Source organism: Schistocerca cancellata, chromosome 1 (genome assembly GCF_023864275.1).
Source record: "Schistocerca cancellata isolate TAMUIC-IGC-003103 chromosome 1, iqSchCanc2.1, whole genome shotgun sequence".
NCBI lineage: Eukaryota > Metazoa > Arthropoda > Insecta > Orthoptera > Acrididae > Schistocerca > Schistocerca cancellata.
The window spans coordinates 118880650-118901646 of record NC_064626.1 but is presented as its reverse complement, the minus strand read 5'-3'; the positions used below and the strand labels follow the sequence as shown (position 1 = coordinate 118901646).

The 20997-nt window shown below is 39.1% G+C and overlaps 1 protein-coding gene across 1 annotated transcript in view; it reads right to left on the bottom strand.

The window, feature by feature from the left end:
* Window positions 1-5736: 5736 nt before the first annotated feature.
* LOC126166621 (DNA polymerase beta-like) overlaps window positions 5737-20997 on the bottom strand; it is a 56512-nt gene continuing 41251 nt past the window's right edge. Inside the window, exons 6-7 of the mRNA XM_049920417.1 lie at window positions 13205-13412; window positions 5737-5973 (exon numbers count right to left, since the gene is read on the bottom strand). Coding sequence (XP_049776374.1) covers window positions 5879-5973; window positions 13205-13412 — 303 coding nt within the window. The 3' untranslated portion in view covers window positions 5737-5878. The remainder of the gene's footprint in view (window positions 5974-13204; window positions 13413-20997) is intronic.

The following is a 20997-nucleotide window of genomic DNA, read 5'->3' as shown; positions in this document are numbered from 1 at the left end:
GGCTAAACATGCCTTGGTGCACGGCCAGCACATCTTGGCACAGTGTTACACCGTCCGGGTTATCTGGATACTTCCCACTAACACCAACCTGTCAGAACTCCGGAGATGGGAACTTGCCCTTCAGCATATCCTCTCTTCTCGCTATCCGCCAGGCCTCAATCTCCGCTAATTCCTAATTTCAATCTGTCGCCGCTCATACCTCACCTGTCTTTCAACATCATCTTTGCCTCTATACTTCCGTCCCGACTGACATCTCTGCTCAAACTCTTTGCCTTTACAAATGTCTGCTTGTGTCTTGTATGTATGGATGGATATGTGTGTGTGTGCGAGTGTATACCTGTACTTTTTTCCCCCTAAGGTAAGTCTTTCCGCTCCCGGGATTGGAATGACTCCTTACCCTCTCCCTTAAAACCCATATCCTTTTGTCTTTCCTTCTCCTTCCCTCTTTCCTGACGAGGCAACCGTTGGTTGCGAAAGCTAGAGTTTTGTGTGTATGTTTGTGTTTATTTGTGTGTCTATCGACCTGCCAGCGCTTTTGTTGGGTAAGTCTCATCATCTTTCTTTTAAATATATTTTTCCCACGTGGAATGTTTCCCTCTATTATATATATATATATATATATATATATATATATATATATATATATAATAGAGGGAAACGTTCCACGTGGGAAAAATATATTTAAAAAGAAAGATGATGAGACTTACCAAACAAAAGCGCTGGCAGGTCGATAGACACACAAATAAACACAAACATACACACAAAATCTAGCTTTCGCAACCAATGGTTGCCTCGTCAGGAAAGAGGGAAGGAGAGGGAAAGACAAAAGGATTTGGGTTTTAAGGGAGAGGGTAAGGAGTCATTCCAATCCCGGGAGCGGAAAGACTTACCTTAGGGGGAAAAAAGGACAGGTATACACTCGCACACACACACATATCCATCCTCATATACACAGACACAAGCAGACATTTGTAAAGGCAAAGAGTTTGGGCAGAGATGTCAGTCGGGGCGGATGTACAAAGGCAAAGATGATGTTGAAAGACAGGTGAGGTATGAGCGGCGGCAAATTGAAATTAGAAATTAGCGGAGATTGAGGCCTGGCGGATAGCGAGAAGAGAGGATATGCTGAAGGGCAAGTTCCCATCTCCGGAGTTCTGACAGGTTGGTGTTAGTGGGAAGTATCCAGATAACCCGGACGGTGTAACACTGTGCCAAGATGTGCTGGCCGTGCACCAAGGCATGTTTAGCCACAGGGTGATCCTCATTACCAACAAACACTGTCTGCCTGTGTCCATTCATGCGAATGGACAGTTTGTTGCTGGTCATTCCCACATAGAACGCTTCACAGTGTAGGCAGGTCAGTTGGTAAATCACGTGGGTGCTTTCACACGTGGCTCTGCCTTTGATCGTGTACACCTTCCGGGTTACAGGACTGGAATAGGTGGTGGTGGGAGGGTGCATGGGACAGGTTTTACACCGGGGGCGGTTACAGGGGTAGGAGCCAGAGGGTAGGGAAGGTGGTCTGGGGATTTCATAGGGATGAACTAAAAGGTTGCGAAGGTTAGGTGGACGGCGGAAAGACACTCTTGGTGGAGTGGGGAGGATTTCATGAAGGATGGATCTCATTTCAGGGCAGGATTTGAGGAAGTCGTATCCCTGCTGGAGAGCCACATTCAGAATCTGATCCAGTCCCGGAAAGTATCCTGTCACAAGTGGGGCACTTTTGGGGTTCTTCTGTGGAAGGTTCCGGGTTTGAGGAGATGAGGAAGTGGCTCTGGTTATTTGCTTGTGTACCAGGTCGGGAGGGTAGTTACGGGATGCAAAAGCTGTTTTCAGGTTGTTGGTGTAGTGGTTCAAGGATTCCGGACTGGAGCAGATTCGTTTGCCACGAAGACCTAGGCTGTAGGGAAGGGACCGTTTGATGTGGAATGGGTGGCAGCTGTCATAATGGAGGTACTGTTGCTTGTTGGTGGGTTTGATGTGGACGGACGTGTGAAGCTGGCCATTGGACAGGTGGAGGTCAACGTCAAGGAAAGTGGCATGGGATTTGGAGTAGGACCAGGTGAATCTGATGGAACCAAAGGAGTTGAGGTTGGAGAGGAAATTCTGGAGTTCTTCTTCACTGTGAGTCCAGATCATGAAAATGTCATCAATAAATCTGTACCAAACTTCGGGTTGGCAGGCCTGGGTAACCAAGAAGGCTTCCTCTAAGCGACCCATGAATAGGTTGGCATACGAGGGGGCCATCCTGGTACCCATGGCTGTTCCCTTTAATTGTTGGTATGTCTGGCCTTCAAAAGTGAAGAAGTTGTGGGTCAGGATGAAGCTGGCTAAGGTAATGAGGAAAGAGGTTTTAGGTAGGGCGGCAGGTGATCGGCGTGAAAGGAAGTGCTCCATCGCAGCGAGGCCCTGGACATGCGGAATATTTGTGTATAAGGAAGTGGCATCAATGGTTACAAGGATGGTTTCCGGGGGTAACAGACTGGGTAGGGATTCCAGGCGTTCGAGAAAGTGGTTGGTGTCTTTGATGAAGGATGGGAGACTGCATGTAATGGGTTGAAGGTGTTGATCTACGTAGGCAGAGATGCGTTCGGTGGGGGCTTGGTAACCAGCTACAATGGGACGGCCGGGATGATTGGGTTTGTGAATTTTGGGAAGAAGGTAGAAGGTAGGGGTGCGGGGTGTTGGTGGGGTCAGGAGGTTGATGGAGTCGGGTGAAAGGTTTTGTAAGGGGCCTAAGGTTCTGAGGATTCCTTGAAGCTCCGCCTGGACATCAGGAATGGGATTGCCTTGGCAAACTTTGTAAGTAGTGTTGTCTGAAAGCTGACGCAGTCCCTCAGTCACATACTCCCGACGATCAAGTACCACAGTTGTGGAACCCTTGTCAGCCGGAAGAATGACGATGGATCGGTCAGCCTTCAGATCACGGATAGCCTGGGCTTCAGCAGTGGTGATGTTGGGAGTAGGATTAAGGTTTTTTAAGAAGGATTGAGAGGCAAGGCTGGAAGTCAGAAATTCCTGGAAGGTTAGGAGAGGGTGATTTTGAGGAAGAGGAGGTGGGTCCCGCTGTGACGGAGGACGGAACTGTTCCAGGCATTGAACCATGCCTGGAACAGTTCCGTCCTCCGTCACAGCGGGACCCACCTCCTCTTCCTCAAAATCACCCTCTCCTAACCTTCCAGGAATTTCTGACTTCCAGCCTTGCCTCTCAATCCTTCTTAAAAAACCTTAATCCTACTCCCAACATCACCACTGCTGAAGCCCAGGCTATCCGTGATCTGAAGGCTGACCGATCCATCGTCATTCTTCCGGCTGACAAGGGTTCCACAACTGTGGTACTTGATCGTCGGGAGTATGTGACTGAGGGACTGCGTCAGCTTTCAGACAACACTACGGATGGCCCCCTCGTATGCCAACCTATTCATGGGTCGCTTAGAGGAAGCCTTCTTGGTTACCCAGGCCTGCCAACCCGAAGTTTGGTACAGATTTATTGATGACATTTTCATGATCTGGACTCACAGTGAAGAAGAACTCCAGAATTTCCTCTCCAACCTCAACTCCTTTGGTTCCATCAGATTCACCTGGTCCTACTCCAAATCCCATGCCACTTTCCTTGACGTTGACCTCCACCTGTCCAATGGCCAGCTTCACACGTCCGTCCACATCAAACCCACCAACAAGCAACAGTACCTCCATTATGACAGCTGCCACCCATTCCACATCAAACGGTCCCTTCCCTACAGCCTAGGTCTTCGTGGCAAACGAATCTGCTCCAGTCCGGAATCCTTGAACCACTACACCAACAACCTGAAAACAGCTTTTGCATCCCGTAACTACCCTCCCGACCTGGTACACAAGCAAATAACCAGAGCCACTTCCTCATCTCCTCAAACCCGGAACCTTCCACAGAAGAACCCCAAAAGTGCCCCACTTGTGACAGGATACTTTCCGGGACTGGATCAGATTCTGAATGTGGCTCTCCAGCAGGGATACGACTTCCTCAAATCCTGCCCTGAAATGAGATCCATCCTTCATGAAATCCTCCCCACTCCACCAAGAGTGTCTTTCCGCCGTCCACCTAACCTTCGCAACCTTTTAGTTCATCCCTATGAAATCCCCAGACCACCTTCCCTACCCTCTGGCTCCTACCCCTGTAACCGCCCCCGGTGTAAAACCTGTCCCATGCACCCTCCCACCACCACCTATTCCAGTCCTGTAACCCGGAAGGTGTACACGATCAAAGGCAGAGCCACGTGTGAAAGCACCCACGTGATTTACCAACTGACCTGCCTACACTGTGAAGCGTTCTATGTGGGAATGACCAGCAACAAACTGTCCATTCGCATGAATGGACACAGGCAGACAGTGTTTGTTGGTAATGAGGATCACCCTGTGGCTAAACATGCCTTGGTGCACGGCCAGCACATCTTGGCACAGTGTTACACCGTCCGGGTTATCTGGATACTTCCCACTAACACCAACCTGTCAGAACTCCGGAGATGGGAACTTGCCCTTCAGCATATCCTCTCTTCTCGCTATCCGCCAGGCCTCAATCTCCGCTAATTTCTAATTTCAATTTGCCGCCGCTCATACCTCACCTGTCTTTCAACATCATCTTTGCCTTTGTACATCCGCCCCGACTGACATCTCTGCCCAAACTCTTTGCCTTTACAAATGTCTGCTTGTGTCTGTGTATATGAGGATGGATATGTGTGTGTGTGCGAGTGTATACCTGTCCTTTTTTCCCCCTAAGGTAAGTCTTTCCGCTCCCGGGATTGGAATGACTCCTTACCCTCTCCCTTAAAACCCAAATCCTTTTGTCTTTCCCTCTCCTTCCCTCTTTCCTGACGAGGCAACCATTGGTTGCGAAAGCTAGATTTTGTGTGTATGTTTGTGTTTGTTTGTGTGTCTATCGACCTGCCAGCGCTTTTGTTTGGTAAGTCTCATCATCTTTCTTTTTAAATATATATATATATATATATATATATATATATATATATATATATATATATATATATATAAAAAACAAAGATGATGTGACTTACCAAATTAAAGTGCTGGCAGGTCGACAGACACACAAACGAACACAAACATACACACAAAATTCAAGCTTTCGCAACAAACTGTTGCCTCATCAGGAAAGAGGGAAGGAGAGGGAAAGACGAAAGGATGTGGGTTTTAAGGGAGAGGGTAAGGAGTCATTCCAGTCCCGGGAGCGGAAAGACTTACCTTAGGGGGAAAAAAGGACGGGTATACACTCGCACACACACACATATCCATCTTTGTTTTTAGGTATATTTTTCCTTCGTGGAATGTTTCCTTCTATTATAACCATATCATTAATTTGAACCCAACAATTACGTTTGTTATTGTCACCTTTGCATTTCGAAATCTTTCCTGTCGTCTTATTTCTCTTTTTTCTCTTTATTTTCTCTTTCTTTTCACCAGTAGTTTCACTTTGGATTCACCTTCCCCCTTTACCCTTTTTAGGATTATTTCCTAAGGTGCAACTGTTTTGATTACACTACTGAGTGTTTTCTGTGTTCAGTATGACGTATATTACATGCATACTTGCTGTTCATAATATTTCCTATAGTATCATATAAAATTAAATTCAACTAAAGGTCATTCATGAACTAAATAAATACAGATAAATTGGATATAGGAGACATAAGTTGACAATACTGGACAATTATTTTGGATGTTCATAAATCATGTATTAAAAAATTTTCAGTTATTACAATGTGCTAAATTAATACAGTTTATCAGACAATCTCTCAATCGAAAGTTTTAAGCAAAGACATGTATAAGTACTGGGTTTCTATTCCTATTATATAAGTACATCAGTGTTCTCTAGAGCTGTCCTGAGCAGTTCTGTTCACCAGTCTCTTTCTTCTGGTTTCCTATACTTAAAGTCAATGCAGTTAAAAATGTCCTCCTCGCTAGTAATGGGAATCGGTTCACCAGCCACACCTGGAACAGTTAATTTATTCACTAGCTAGCTACAATAACTCAAGGAAACATCAAAGCAGCATTAGTGTTACATATTCTTCTAACCTCACAGACTGAATCTCATTCAAAGACATTACGTATGTACTTGAACGTTTCCTCCTAGATAAACTGGGAGTATGTACATCAAAAGAGTTAACCTGAGCCTTTAATATTCCTCATCAGTTTTGAGCCATGAGACAGTATAGTTGCCACGGGTCACATTATTCATTAATGAGCTTACAATCCCAATCAGTCAGTAATTAATCATCTTTCACTGCCCTACTAACAAGCAAAAGTGGTGATAACAGTTTACATGAACTTGGAATTATTTATGTATGCTTTTTCCTTTTGAATATAAAATTCTTGAATGGCATGCTACTTGCCTTCAGAGAACAGGGGTCAGTTTGTGAGTTATAGTCACGCTAAGCTATTAATTATTTGTTTTATTTTGATACAGTGTTTCATCAATTCCCACAATTTGTGGTTATGTGTACTGGCATCTTTTTGGACTTTTTGTATTGCTATCAGTTTTTGGCTTTTGTATTGGTATTGGCATTTTATGTTGAGCTGTACAGGTTAGGTGAGGTTTTTGATACTACATTTCATTAGGTCTTGTGATATTTCACTATGTACTGGTCATGGGCATTCAAACATTTTTGAGGGAGGGAGATGGGGGAGGTGGCAAGACTCAAAAATTTCTATTTATGATATAAATGAGTTTCACTTATTACCTAAAAGAGTTTGTCAGTTTTGATACGTGTCATGCCACAACAACTAAATTTTAGTTACACAAATAACTTGTTACATACTACAGAATTGATGGTTATCCATGCACATCTTGAAGCATGTGAGAATCTGGAAATGAATAGAAAATTTATGCTTCAGATCCCAGAGGAAGGATTGGAAGTGCCTCTTTTTTCCCCTCCTTACAGACACATATGGTATTTGTCTCATTTTTATACCATTTTTATACTGATTTTGGTTTTTGGCTTTCTGTATTGTTATCAGTCTCGTAAGTTGAGCTACATATGTTAAGTGATGTTTTCAATACCAGTTATACACTGGAACGCCAAAGAAACTGGTATAGGCATGTGTATTCAAATATAGAGGTATGTAAACATGCAGAATACAGCGCTTCGGTCGGCAACACCTATAGAAGACAACAAGTGTCTGGCGCAATTGTTAGATTGCTACGATGACAGGTTATCAAGATTTGACTGAGTTTCAACATGGTGTTATAGTAGGCACATGAGTGATGGGAGACAGCATCTCTGAGGTAGCAATGAAGTGGGGATTTTCCCTTGCAGCCACTTCACGATTTTACCCTGAATATCAGGAATCTGGTAAAACATCAAATCTCCGACATTGCTGTGGCTGGAAAAAAATCCTGCAAGAATAGAACTAATGACAACTAAAGAGAATCATTCCAACATGGCAGAAATCAACCCTTCCACAAATTGCTGCAGATTTCAATGCTGGGCCATCAACAAGTGTCTGCATGTAAACCATTCAATAAAACAGCATCGATATGGGCCTTTCAAGCCGAAGATCCACCCATGTATCCTTGATGACTGCATGACACAAAACTGTATGCCTCGCCTAGGTCCATCAACACCAACATTGGACTGTTGATGACTGGAAACCTTTGCCTGGTCGGACGAGTCTGATTTCAAATTGTATTGAGCGGATGGACGTGTACGGTTATGAAAACTACTCATGAATCCATGGACCCTGAATGTCAGCTGGGGACTAACCAAGCTGATGTAGGTTCTACAATGGTGTGGGGCGTGTGCAGTTGGGAGTGATATGGGATCCCCGATACGTCTAGATACGACTCTGACAGGTGACCCATACATACGAATCCTGTCTGGTCACCTGCATCCATTTATGTCCATTGTGCATTCCAATGGACTTGGGCAATTCCAGCAGGACAATGCAATACCCCACACATCCAGCACTGCTACAGAGTGGCTCCAGGAACACTCTTCTGAGTTTAAACACTTCCACTGCCCACCAAACTCCCCAGTCATGAACATGATTAAGCATATCTGAGATGCCTTGCAACATGCTGTTCAGGAGAGATTTCCACACCCCCATACTCTCACGGATTTATGGACAGCTCTTCAAGATTCATGGTGTCAATTTCCTCCAGCTCTACTTCAGACATTAGTCGAGTCCGTGCCACGTCATGTTGCAAAACTTCTGCGTGCTCACAGGGGCCCTACACAATATTAGAGACGTATACCAATTTCTTTGGCTCTTCAGTGTAGTTGGTTTGCATTACTTTTGTGTTTTTTGCATCTTTCAAATCAGCCATGGTTTTGTGTATTTTGCTGCATCATGATTTTGTGGCTGTTATTTTAGATATTAGTTTGTCCTTGTTCAAAAGTGCTAATTTCTTATCACTGCCCCATTAACTTCAATATTTTTTGATGTACATTTTTGGCACAATGGGAGCATGTAACACCCTTGGCCAGCATTTAGAAATCATGTTTGTGCTGCATCTTGGGACTTGTTATGACATCACTGGTCAAAGTCAAGGGATGGTATCTAATGCTCTGGTTTATCCTGTTGATCCATTACCTGTCTCCAAACTAGCATTAACAGAGAGAAATACAGGTCTCTGACTTCCATAATAATGGGCAATTACTAGACTTCCATATGCCTTGAAGCATGAGCATGTCAGAAACATGATTCACCCAATGAGGGCACTGGAAGTGATGGGCAACTTTACTGATAAGTCCCACACGTGAAAAAGTAGTGACTACCAATGAGACTTTTCTTACAGTTGCAGGTTGATTACAATAGATGTACTTATCATTCCTATAGATCCATAGTGAGGGGATCCTCTAGGATGTAAAACATGTCAGGAAACAAGACTACACAATAATATTTACAAAAAAAAGTATGCTTTTGTATATTCCACAGATTCTAAATTAAATGATTTTCATAGAAGTGCAATTATGTCAAAAACCTTACACACATATACATTTAAAAGTTAATGGCAAATTTGCCACAAAACATGTAGATGTTCAAACAAAGGTGCATATGACAACTCTTAGGCTATTGTAGCCACACATCATCAAATAGAAAAATCATTTTACAACACTTATTTACATTGATCACATTACTGCACTGAAGTTGTACAGATGTCACATTGTACATAATGCTCCCATTATTTGATATTAATAATAACATGTACACATCACTTGATTCTGCTAAGAAATTTATCAACGGAGAAGGAGGAGATGGCCATCAGTAAATCCTTTGAGCTTCTCTACAACTGCACTTTATTAGTACAGTAGTTAAACTTTTTATGGCTGCTGATAAGTTATTGAAAATGTGTATTCCTGAATAATGGACACCCTTCTGGACCAAAGTAACTGACTTTAAATCTTTGTGAAGATAATTTTTCTTTTTAGCAATGATGCCATGAAATGAATTGTTGGTTTGAAAAATATATTCCATTACGGAGTAAAGATATGAAACTGTAGTTGGTATTTGTTTTCAGAAAATTCTAGACATTAAGATACTAGCAACACAATACAAAAATAAATCCAAATTATACAATATGTTGGGCTGGAATTATTCCATAAGCTTCTAAAATCAAAACATGCTTCCACCTAAGTAAGAAATGGAAGCAACAAGAATTACTGGACCAACAGAGAGCTGTCTCCAGACAACCTTTCCTTGTCTACAAAAGAGAAAAATTCATAAAATAAGTGTTCAGATAAATTCAAAATGATTATAACAACTGCAAACAGCTATAACTATTTAACACATACTGATGTATCAATAACAATTATAGATAGTAAAAAAAAGATAAAAATTTTGCTTGTTGTGCAAGCACAGTAAATCATACACTGGCACGTGCAGAGTGATTCAAATGTGGAAAGTTCATATCATAAGTGATAATGGTGGATACCACACAGAAGGTATTCTGCATGTTAAATTCTAACAGTTGTTCTGTCATCATAGTGCAAAAAAGGTTTCAACAGCAATGCTATCAAGCATCTCCAAATAGCAATAACCTCCACAGATGGCATCAACAGTTTGAAGAAACAGGATGTTTGTGCAACTTGATGACACTGTATTCTGCTCTTGGCCACATAGATCTCCAGACCTGAGGCAATGAATTTCTTTTGGCGGGTTACATAAAGGTCTTGTGCCTTCTTTGTCAAAATCAACTCCAGAACTCAAAATGTACATTTCCAACGACCCTCGCATCAGTTACTTCACATGTTTTTTTTATGATGGAGTGAAATAGATTACTGTTTAGACAATGTCCATGTGACCAAGAGTAGTAGTATAGAAATCCTATAAAGTATATATTTTTTTTTAAAATGAACTTTTTTATTCTCTTTAATACTTATCACTGTGCATTAAATAGTTATAGCTGTTTGTAATTGTTATATACATATTGAATTGTCCTGGGACTCTTGGTTGGAATACAAAAAATGGAAGGTCAAAAGGTACACAATCACTGCATAGTTGTAGCATTGAGTGATCAACAGGAACATAAACAAGACTGAAAACATTATCCAATGCCTGAAAGTTCAACATCATTTTCATTCCTTTTTATATGCTTGTCAATATCCCAATAAATTAACTATACAGAGAGTGATTACCACCATCACACCTTCTATTATTCATAAAAAAAATTAATGTGGTTATCTAGTAACAGTTACATTAGGAGGTACAAATTGTGTGCTGCCACTAGGTGACAATCTCTTTCTTCTACCTTCTCAACCACTATTGATGCAAAGTGAGTATGCAGTCATTACTATCACCTACCATAAGAGTTGTGTGAGAAAAGTAATGAAACTTACTTTTTATCCTTTTTTTTCTTTTTCTTTTTTTCAAACAACACTATTGCCCCCTTCAAAGAAGTTCCCTCCAGCAGCTATCACTGGCAGAGTCATTGTTCCCGGTCTTGGTAGCAGCACTGAAAGGCGCAACTGATAGCACCTTTAAAATGTCACTCACATTCAATTTCGCCAAAGTCACAAGGACTCAGACCAAGTGAATGGGGTGAGCTGTGGAACAACAGGAATGGCTTTTGGGGTCAAAATTCTGTGATGGAAGGTCTCACTCAATTCACCCTTTTCCTTAGACTTTCAAGGAAATCTTTGTAAAACACTTGGTCAACAGTTTGTCCTTGAGGAATAAATTCTTTACGCATGATGCCCATACTATAGTAAAAGCAAATCAACATTCTCTTGATCTTTGATTTGCTCATTTGAGCTTTTTTCGGTCAAGGGGATGTCTCAGTGTGCCACTTCTCATTTTGCCACTCTGTATCATACTCAAAAATCCAAGATTCACCACCTGCGATCACAGGACTCAACCAATCTTCTCAAGAATATCAACATGTTTCTTTGACTCTCCTGCTGCTCAGTCAGGACACTTTTCGGCACCATTTGGACACAGGTCTTTCCTATGGGCAAAACTTTGGTCAAAATTTGATGTATGGTGAGAGTGTCTACATTTAAAAGTCACCCATCATCTTTATTGTCAAATGTCAGTCTGATCTCACAAGAGTATGCACCTGTTGGACATTTTCATCAGTTTTTGAAGATGATTACCCACAAGCTTGTTTCAACTTTTCAAAGACCGTACTTGTATATTCCCCAAGTTTAACACAAAACCTGATTGCATAACATTGCTCTAAATTCTGCTGTTCCATTTTCATAACATGCAACTTCACTGTGGCATTCTCAAAAGTCACATGATACTTGAACAGAGCATCTAGACGAGGTGAACACATTGGCATATTCAAGTAGAACAACATAGCATTGCCAGATCACTTGCACTGTTGTCAGTCTCGTTACCTTTATCACACACATTGTGGACAGTTAAGCATGAAGAACAACACTAATGTATCAATAAATCATTTGTGAATTTTCGTTGAGTTTCTTTCATGTACAAATTTATAAAAAGAAAACTGTAACTCAGTTTGTATCTAAAACTGGACATGTTTTATCAAACTTCTCGAATGCACCATTCTCCAAATATTTTCTGTGTTGCCACAAACACACAGAAAACTTTAGGTTTTAGTGTCGCATAATTGTTTCTTATCCATTGCTAAAAATAAATACACCATAAACTGAGATAAATTGCAAATCTGAAAAGAAAAAGATCAGTTGCATCATAAATGAATTGGCTACAGAAAGTAAACTTCCAAGTTCCATTTTAATTATGCATTATTTCTCCCCACACTACAACTAATTTTTAATTATCTCTTACTGCCTTTCACTACAACATGTTACTATATATGTGACTGATGACCACATCTCATACTGAATATGTGAAATTCACAAACTGAAAAATGTGGATGTTACCTACATTTTTGGGTTTATTTCATGAATATTCACTGAACCTTTTTAATGATAAATTATGCTTTGTTTTTATTCACTCAGGTGAAGATGAGCATTGAAACATATGGATTAACACACAAGCTGAGCTCTGAAAACTATAACAGCATCAGTAGCAGGCTATTAACTATATTAAAAGCGAAAGAAAGAACCAAGTTGTCAATTCCCGCTACTATAACAGAACAAAAAATAACACGTAACTGGTGCTTTTCCTCCAGAATAAACTGTATACACACTACACTGAAACACAGGTTTTTCCATTCACCTGACAGAGGTAAGAATAATCAAACACACAAAGGGAAAGTTTAGAGTAATGTACTCTCTTAATATAAAATTATTCCTTACTTTAGTTCCTTCAATTCCTACTATCATTACCACATCTGTATAGACTTCTTTTACCTGACACTCCAAGTTGCTGGATGTCCTGCAGTGTCAATATTTCTTATCACTCCCTTCCAACTTATAATCCCACGCATGCTTTTACGTGTCACATCCCACAGTACACAGACATGTCTAGTGGTGACAAGCCACATATCATTTCTCTTTTCTAACTACTTTCACCTTGACTGGCTACAAAGAAACAGTTTTGCACAAGCCAACAAGAGAGGACATCTTCCTCGCCAACAACAGAGGACATCTTCCTTTTTCCAGATTATTGATTAAAAAGTTTTTGAAACATTAACTGTTTTAGGCTAGTTATAAACATAATTGTAAAATATTAGTTTTCCTGTCCACAAACTAAAATAACTACAAGACAGAACTGAAGAAATTTTGTAATGAGTATTGCTGTAATATATAAATATCATCACTACTTAGTGACGATGTTGTAACTAAAATACCTGTGCTTCCAACAGGACGTAATGAATATTCATTCAGTGTAAAGCCCTTTGACAGAGCATGTGTCCTCATCTCTTTGTTGAACAAGTCTGAACCTGTGAAATACAGGATAGCACAGTAGAACTGATCATATGGTATAAAACGGATGTCCAGTCGTCTCACTGGTGTCTCTTTGGATGTCTTTTGAACTCCAGACAACCTGCATGCGCCCTGTAGAAAATACAGACATCTATTACAGCATCAGTATAAAAAACTATAACTACATAAACATAATACTGTAGTCATGAAAAGACCTATTTCCAAGATTTATTTCATTGTAAAGTTTTTGAAACACAAAATTAATATGATTCTTAAAGCAGATGACAAAATCATTTCTTGTTGTGAAGGTTCAAAAGTTTACATTTGATGTGAAAATACTGTGTCTAATGACCAATACTTAGAGATTAAATATTGTTTTGTGTTGCAGCAATTAAATTGTGGTGATATTTAATAAATTCAAAGGATTCTTCATAGAAATTAAACTCTAAATAGTACACAGTAGGGAATGATCTTTGATCACTACCTTTAATCTTAGTTACTTGGAAAAATCCAACAGTGTATTTATGGTCATTCTACTGTCACATATCACCTACTCTTTGAAACTCAATGAAGAAACAGGTCAGGTACCTTTATCTGATATACTGGTTAAGAAACACGCATCCTGGACAACAATGTATGTAGTAACCTATGCAGGTAAACCTTTCACTCCATGTCTTGAGCCAATTACTATCACTCATGGGGAAATGTTAACCTTAAGTTCCTGGTCCATAGAGCTCATGAACTGTTAGACAAAGAGTGCCTTGTCAAAGGATTTCTGTTCAAACATTGTTACAAGTACACTACTACATTATGTAACTTGCTAATGGCTGAGAGTATTAAACGGCCTCTGAACCTAATTTACTGGTCATGGATTACAGATTGAAACTGAAGAATCTGCAGAAAGTCAGGAAATTAAGAAGATATGACAATGATAAACTGACTCATTCAGAAGGAACTGCAACATTTCTGTAGTAAACATTAGGCAGGGGCAAAAAAATTTGGCTTGCGATAGCACTTCCTGAAGCATTGTACAGAAAAGTATGCACTATTTCAGCAGGTTTCATTTCCAACAGGTTTCCAATTATAAAGGTTTCCTCCTGGAACACTCTTATTCTGTACAGGAGCTCCTCACAATAGTCGAGGAATTTCCTCTATAATGTCTAATTTATTCGCAAACTCTCTCACAATTTTTTTGTGTGTTATTAATTCTTTAATTTTTTTGTTTATGATCAGCATCCTGTAAACTATGTATTTACTCCTTCCATTATGAAGTAGCTTTGGACTCACATGGTCCTGCGGCACATGATAGATAGATAGATAAATAAATAAGTAATGGATATGAAAGATGCTGAGATTTTCAAAGGGGCCATTACACAAGTGACTGGATGAAACAGAGAAAAGGAATACGACAGAAGATGAATGGACAGCTTTGAGAGATGAAATAGTGAAAGCAGCAGAAGATTAAACAAGCAAAAATATAAGGCCCACTACAAATCCTTGGGTAGTATACAAATTATTGAACTGAATGGCAAAAAAGAGGAAATATAAAAGTTAAGTAAGCAAAAGCAAATATAAACATATAAAAATAAGACTGGCAAGATGTGCAAAATGTTGAAACAGGATAGACCCAATGATAAATGCAAAGCCTGGGGGAAATCAATGTGCTACCTATAGGAAAATCAAAGAAATTTTTGAAGAAAAGAGAAATGGTGATATGAATATCAAGAGTGCACATCGAAAGCCAGTAATAAGCAAAGAATGAAAGGTGAAAAAGTGGAAAAAATGTATATAAGAGCTATAAAAAGGAAACATACTTTCAGACAATATTATGGAAAGGAAGAGGAAATAAATGAAGATGAGACCAAAGATATCATAGTATTTGAAGCATTCAATGGAGCACCACTGAACCCTGAGTCAAAACAAGGTCCCTGAAGTAGACAATGTTCCCTCTGAATTACTGAGATCCTTGGACAAAACTATTCTATTTGGTGTGCAAGATATATGCAACGGGCAACAACATACCATCAGGTAAATGTAATAATTCCCATTCCAAAGAAGATGGGTGTGAATATTACTGAACCATCAGTTTGATACATCGTGGTTGCAAAATACTAATATGAATATTATTTACAGAAGAACAGAGAGAGTTCTAGAAGCCCACCTTGGGATTCCACAGAAATGTAGAAACATGTGAGGCAATACTGACTATACAACTTATCTTAAGAAGAAAAATCAAAAATTGGAAAATTCAGGATGGAATAATTACAATATTATGAAAAAGAAATATAGCAGAAATGCTGAGTCGCAGATAGGCACAACAAAAAAAACTGTCAAACAAATTAGCTTTCAGTCACAAAGGCCTTCTTCTGAATTAGACAACATAAACATGCACACTCACACAAACACAACTCACACACACGACCACTGTCTTTGGCAGCCTATCTGCGACTCAAAATCTCCACTATATAGTGAGTAGCAATCTATCCTTTTCATAGTATTGTCATTATCTTAAAAAATATTTTTGTAGCAGTTGTATATTTAGAGAAAGCATTTTACAATAGTGACCAGAGTACACTCTTTGAAATTCTGAAACACACACACACAAAATTGTTCAATCTGTAAACTGAGCAAGGAGACTAGTGGTAAATAGAGGAATTTGAAAAGGAAATTAAAGTTTAAGAGGAGAAAAATAACAACTCTAATGTTTGCTGATGACATTTTAATTCTTTCGGAGACTGGAAAGGACTTAGAACAATTGAACAGAATGAAAATTGTCTCGAAAAAAAGGTTAAAAGATGAGCAGCAACAATATTAAAACAAGGGTACTGGAATGCAGTCAAATTAAATCAGGCAATGATGAAGGAATTAGATTATGAAATGTGAATAGTACATTATCAGTTCTGCTACTTGGGCAATGAGATAACTGACAACACTGAGAGTAGAGAGGAAATAATATGACGACTGGCAGTAGCAAAAACAGTTTCTGAAAAAGAGAAATATTTTAATATCTAATACAAGTATGAATATTAGGAAAAAATTTTAAAAATATTCGTCTGGAGTGTAGCCTTTTGTGGAAGTGAAACGTAGATGATAAATAATACAGTCAAGAAGAGAATAACAGCTTTTGAAATGTGATGCTACAAAGGAATGTTGAAGAATAGATGAGAAGATTGGATAAATAATAAAGAAATACCGAATCAGACTGGGTAAGAAATACATTTGAGGCACAACTTGACAACAAAGGACGCAGTTGATAGGGGACAGCCTGTGGCATCAATGAATAGCTTATTTGGTAATGAAGGAAGTATAGTGTGTAAAAATAGAAGAGATAGATCAAGATTTGACTGCAGTAAGCAGGTTAGCATGGTCAACAACCTCATACTCAAATTTTAACCAACAAATTACAGTTCCTTGATATATATGTTTTTCCTAGTCTCGCTGTCAGTATTTTCTGTCTCAAGTGTACCTACAGCACTGCAAATGGTCAATATTCATTCTTCTATTATGTGTTGCAACTTGATTTTCAAGCAGTATATCAACTGACATAAAGTGGAATTTTTCTTGACTCAGTTTCTCCTGCAATTTTGATAGGTTAAACCTATTCATAAAGATTGCACCACAAGCTGTAGTTAATAGTTGTGAAGACAGAAAAACACATCTGGGCATCAATACTAGATGTTACCATAAAAATCTACTTCATTTGTATGGAATAAGCTGCTTAAAAGATAATGTCCTTTCACAAACAACACACTATCATCATTACAAGCTTTTAATATGGATAAATTCATTCTGGGATGCCATATGAACTTCACTGACAAAGCTCCTAATTTTTAATCAACTCTTTTTCATGGTAGTGGAAGAATTAACACTGATCTGAAACATTCACCACTCCTATGCAAAATACAGTCAGAAAATAATTTTGTGCGAAACTGCAGTATTCTTTTGAACAAAGATTGCTCACTTTTTTGTCCAAATCATGGGATAAATATCAATGAAGCAATAAAGTTTGTCAAATCCTATGTGTTTCTCCTTTGGCAAAAGAGAATGCAGGCTAGCATATATGTTGGTGCACCAATAAAACTGATTACTTTCAGTTACTTTTAATACCATCAGGTACTGCAACGCAGGTATCACAAATATATATGAGTGTCATTTTATTAGTGAAAGTGAAATGTATTTTATCAGTGTAGAGTCCCCCCATAAACCATGGACCTTGCCACTAATAGGGAGGCAATACAGGTAGGTACTGTAGCTGCAACCACAACTGCATATTTGTTAAGAGGCCAGACAAACACGTGGTTCCTGAGGAGGAGGAGCAGCCTTTTCAGTAGTTGCAAGGGCAACAGTCTGGATGAATGACTGATCTGGCCTTATAACATCAACCAAAACAGTCCTGCTGTGCTGTTAAATCAAACAGCTGAAAGCAATGGGAAACTACAGCTGTAATTTTTACTACGGCATGCAGCCTTACTGTATGCTTGAATGATGATGGATGGCATCCTCTTGGATTAAATATACAAGGGGTAAAACAGTCCACCATTCAGATCTCCAGGTGGGGACTACTCAGAAGGATGTCATTATCAAGAGAAACAAAACTGGCATTCTATGGATCAGGGCACTGAATGTGTAACTGGCAAACTGCTACAGAACAAAAGTGTACACAACTATAGTGCCAGAAGGGAAACAAACATACATCAAAAATATCACAGAACGACCACCTATCAGAGGAGCATAATTAACATTGGTGTAATACTACACAATAAGATACCAGAGGAAATAAAAAATACTACTCATCCAATATTTAAAGCTAAACTAAAGGCATTTCTAATAAAGCACTGTTTCTATTCTGTCAGAGAATATCTGAATAAGTAACAAAATTAATTGTAGTTGATGCCCAATTTTAATTGCTAATACTGTGTATTATTGTAAGTTATCTTTGACCTGTCCAATATGAATTGTACAATTTGTGCTATATGATAAAACTGGACCAATAAAAAACCAAATCAAACCAAATCAGAGTCCTTAATTGGAAAGGTAGATTAGAAAACTTAAAAAGGGGAATGGGTTGGTTGGCTGGTTGATTTGAGGGAGGGGACCAAACAGTAAGGTTATCGGTCCCATCGGATTAGGGAAGGATAGGGAGCGAAATCAGCCATGTCCTTTCAAAGGAATGATGCTAGCATTTTCCTGAAGTGATTTAGGGAACTCATGAAAAACCTAAATCAGGATGGCCGAACACTGGTTTGAACCACCATCCTCCTACATGCAAGTCCAGTGTGCTAACCACTGAGTCACCTCAATTGGTCAAATGGATAGATTAAAGTTAGATATAGTGGGAGTTAGTAAAGTTCGGTGGCAGGAGGAACAGGACTTCTGGTCAGGTGAATATAGGGTTCTAAACACAAAATCAAAAAGGGATAATGCAAGAGTAGGTTTAATAATGCAGCTACCTTGAACAGTGTAGTGAAAGCATTATTGTAGCCAAGATAAACATGAAGCTCACATCCACTACAGTAGCACATGTTTATATACCAACTAGCTCTGCAGATGATGATGAGATTGAAGAAACCTAAAATGCGATAAAGGAAATTATTCAGATAGTTACAGGAGACAAAAATTTAATAGCCATGGGAAACTGGAATTCAATAGTATGAAAACAAAGAGAAGTAAGTGGATATGGACTGGGGGAAAGGAATGAAAAAGGAAGCCACCTGGTATAATTTAGCACAGAGCATAATTTAATCATAGCTCACAATTGGTTTAAGAATCATGAAAGAAGGTTGTATACGTGGAAGAGACCTGGAGACTCTGGAAGGTTTCAAATTGATTGCATAATGGTATGACAGTGATTTTGGACCATATTTTGAATTGTAAAACATTTTCAGGGGCAGATATAGACTCTCACCACAATTTATTGGTCATGAACTGTAGATTAAAATTGAAAAACTGCAAAAAAGTAGGAATTTAAGGAAATTGGACCTGGATAAAATTGAAAAAAACTATAGGTTCTAGAGTGTTTCAGAGGGAGCATTAGGGAACGATTGGCAAGAACAGCTGAAAAGAAAACAGTAGAAGAATAATGAGTAGTTTTGAGAGATGAAATATTGAAGGCAACAGAGGATCAAGTACATAAAAAGACAAGGCTTGGTAAAAATCCTTGGGTAACACAAGAGATACTGAATTTAATTGATGAAAGGAGAAAAATGTAAAAATCCAGTAAATGAAGCAGATGAAAGAGAATACAAACATCTAAAAAATGAGAATAACAAGAAGTGCAAAATGGCTAAGCAGGAACAGCTAGATGACAAATGTAAGGATTTAAAAGCATACATCACTAGGGGGAAATAGATGCAGCCTACAACGAAATTAAAGGGACCTTTGGAGGAAAGAGAACCATCCGTATGAATATCGAGATCTCAAAACAAAAACCAGTGCTAAAACAAAAAAGGGAAAGCAGAGAGGTGGAAGGAATATATAGGGAGCTATACAAGGGCGATGTACTTGAGGCAAGATAATGGAAATAGAAGAGGATGTAGATGAAGATGGGATATGAGATATGATATTGAATGAAGAGTTTGACCAAGCACTGAAAGACCTACATCAAAACAAGGCACTGGGAGTAATTAACATTCCATTAGAATTACTAATAGCCTTTGGAGAGCCAGCCATGACAAAACTCCTCCATCTGGTGAAGCAAGATGTATGAGGTAGGCGAAATACCCTCAGACTTCAAGAAGAATATAATAATTCCAACTCCAAACAAAGAAGGTGCTGACAAGTGTGAAAATTATCAAACTATCAGTTTCATAAGTCACTGTTGCAAAATACTAACACGAATTCTGCACAGAAGAATGGCAAAACTGGTAGAAGCTGATCCTGAGGAAGATCAGTTCAGATTCTGGAGAAATGTAGGGATACACAAGGCAATACTGACCCTACAACTTCTCATAGGCGATAGGTAAAGGAAAGGCAAACCTATGTTTTTAGCATTCATAGACTTAGAGAAAGCTTTTGACAATTCTAAAGTAGGCAGGAGAAAAATACAGGGAGCAAAAGGCTATTTAAAATTTGCACAGTAACCAGATGGCAATTATAACAGTTAACTAGCATGAAAGGCAAGCACTGGTTGAGAAGGGAGTGAGATGGGGTTGTAGCCTATCTCTGACATTATTCAATCTGTACACTGAGCAAGCAGTAAAGGAAACCATAGAAAAATCAGAGTAGGAATTAAAGTCCAGAGAGAAGAAATAAAGGAATGGACAGCGTCTTGAAAGGAGGGCATGAGATGAACATCAACTAAAGCAAAACCAAGATAATGGAATGAAGTAAAATTAAATCAGGTGATGCTGAAGGAATTAGATTAGGAAATGCGACACTTAAAGTAGTAGATGAATTTTGTTATTTGGGAAGCAAAGTGGTCAAAGTAGAAAGGACGTAAAATGTAGACTGGCAATGGCAAGAAAAGTGTTTCTGAAGAAGTGAAATTTGTTAACATCGAGTATAGATTTAAGTGTAAGGAAGTGTTTTTTGAAAGTATTTATACGGAGTGTAGCCACATATGGAAGTGAAACGTGGACAATAAATAGTTTAGACAAGAAGAGAATAGAAGCTTTTGAAATGTGGTGCTACAGAAGAATGCTGGAGATCAAATGGATGGATCACAAAACTAATGGGGAGGTACTGAATAGAATTGGAGAGAAAAGGCATCTGTGGCACA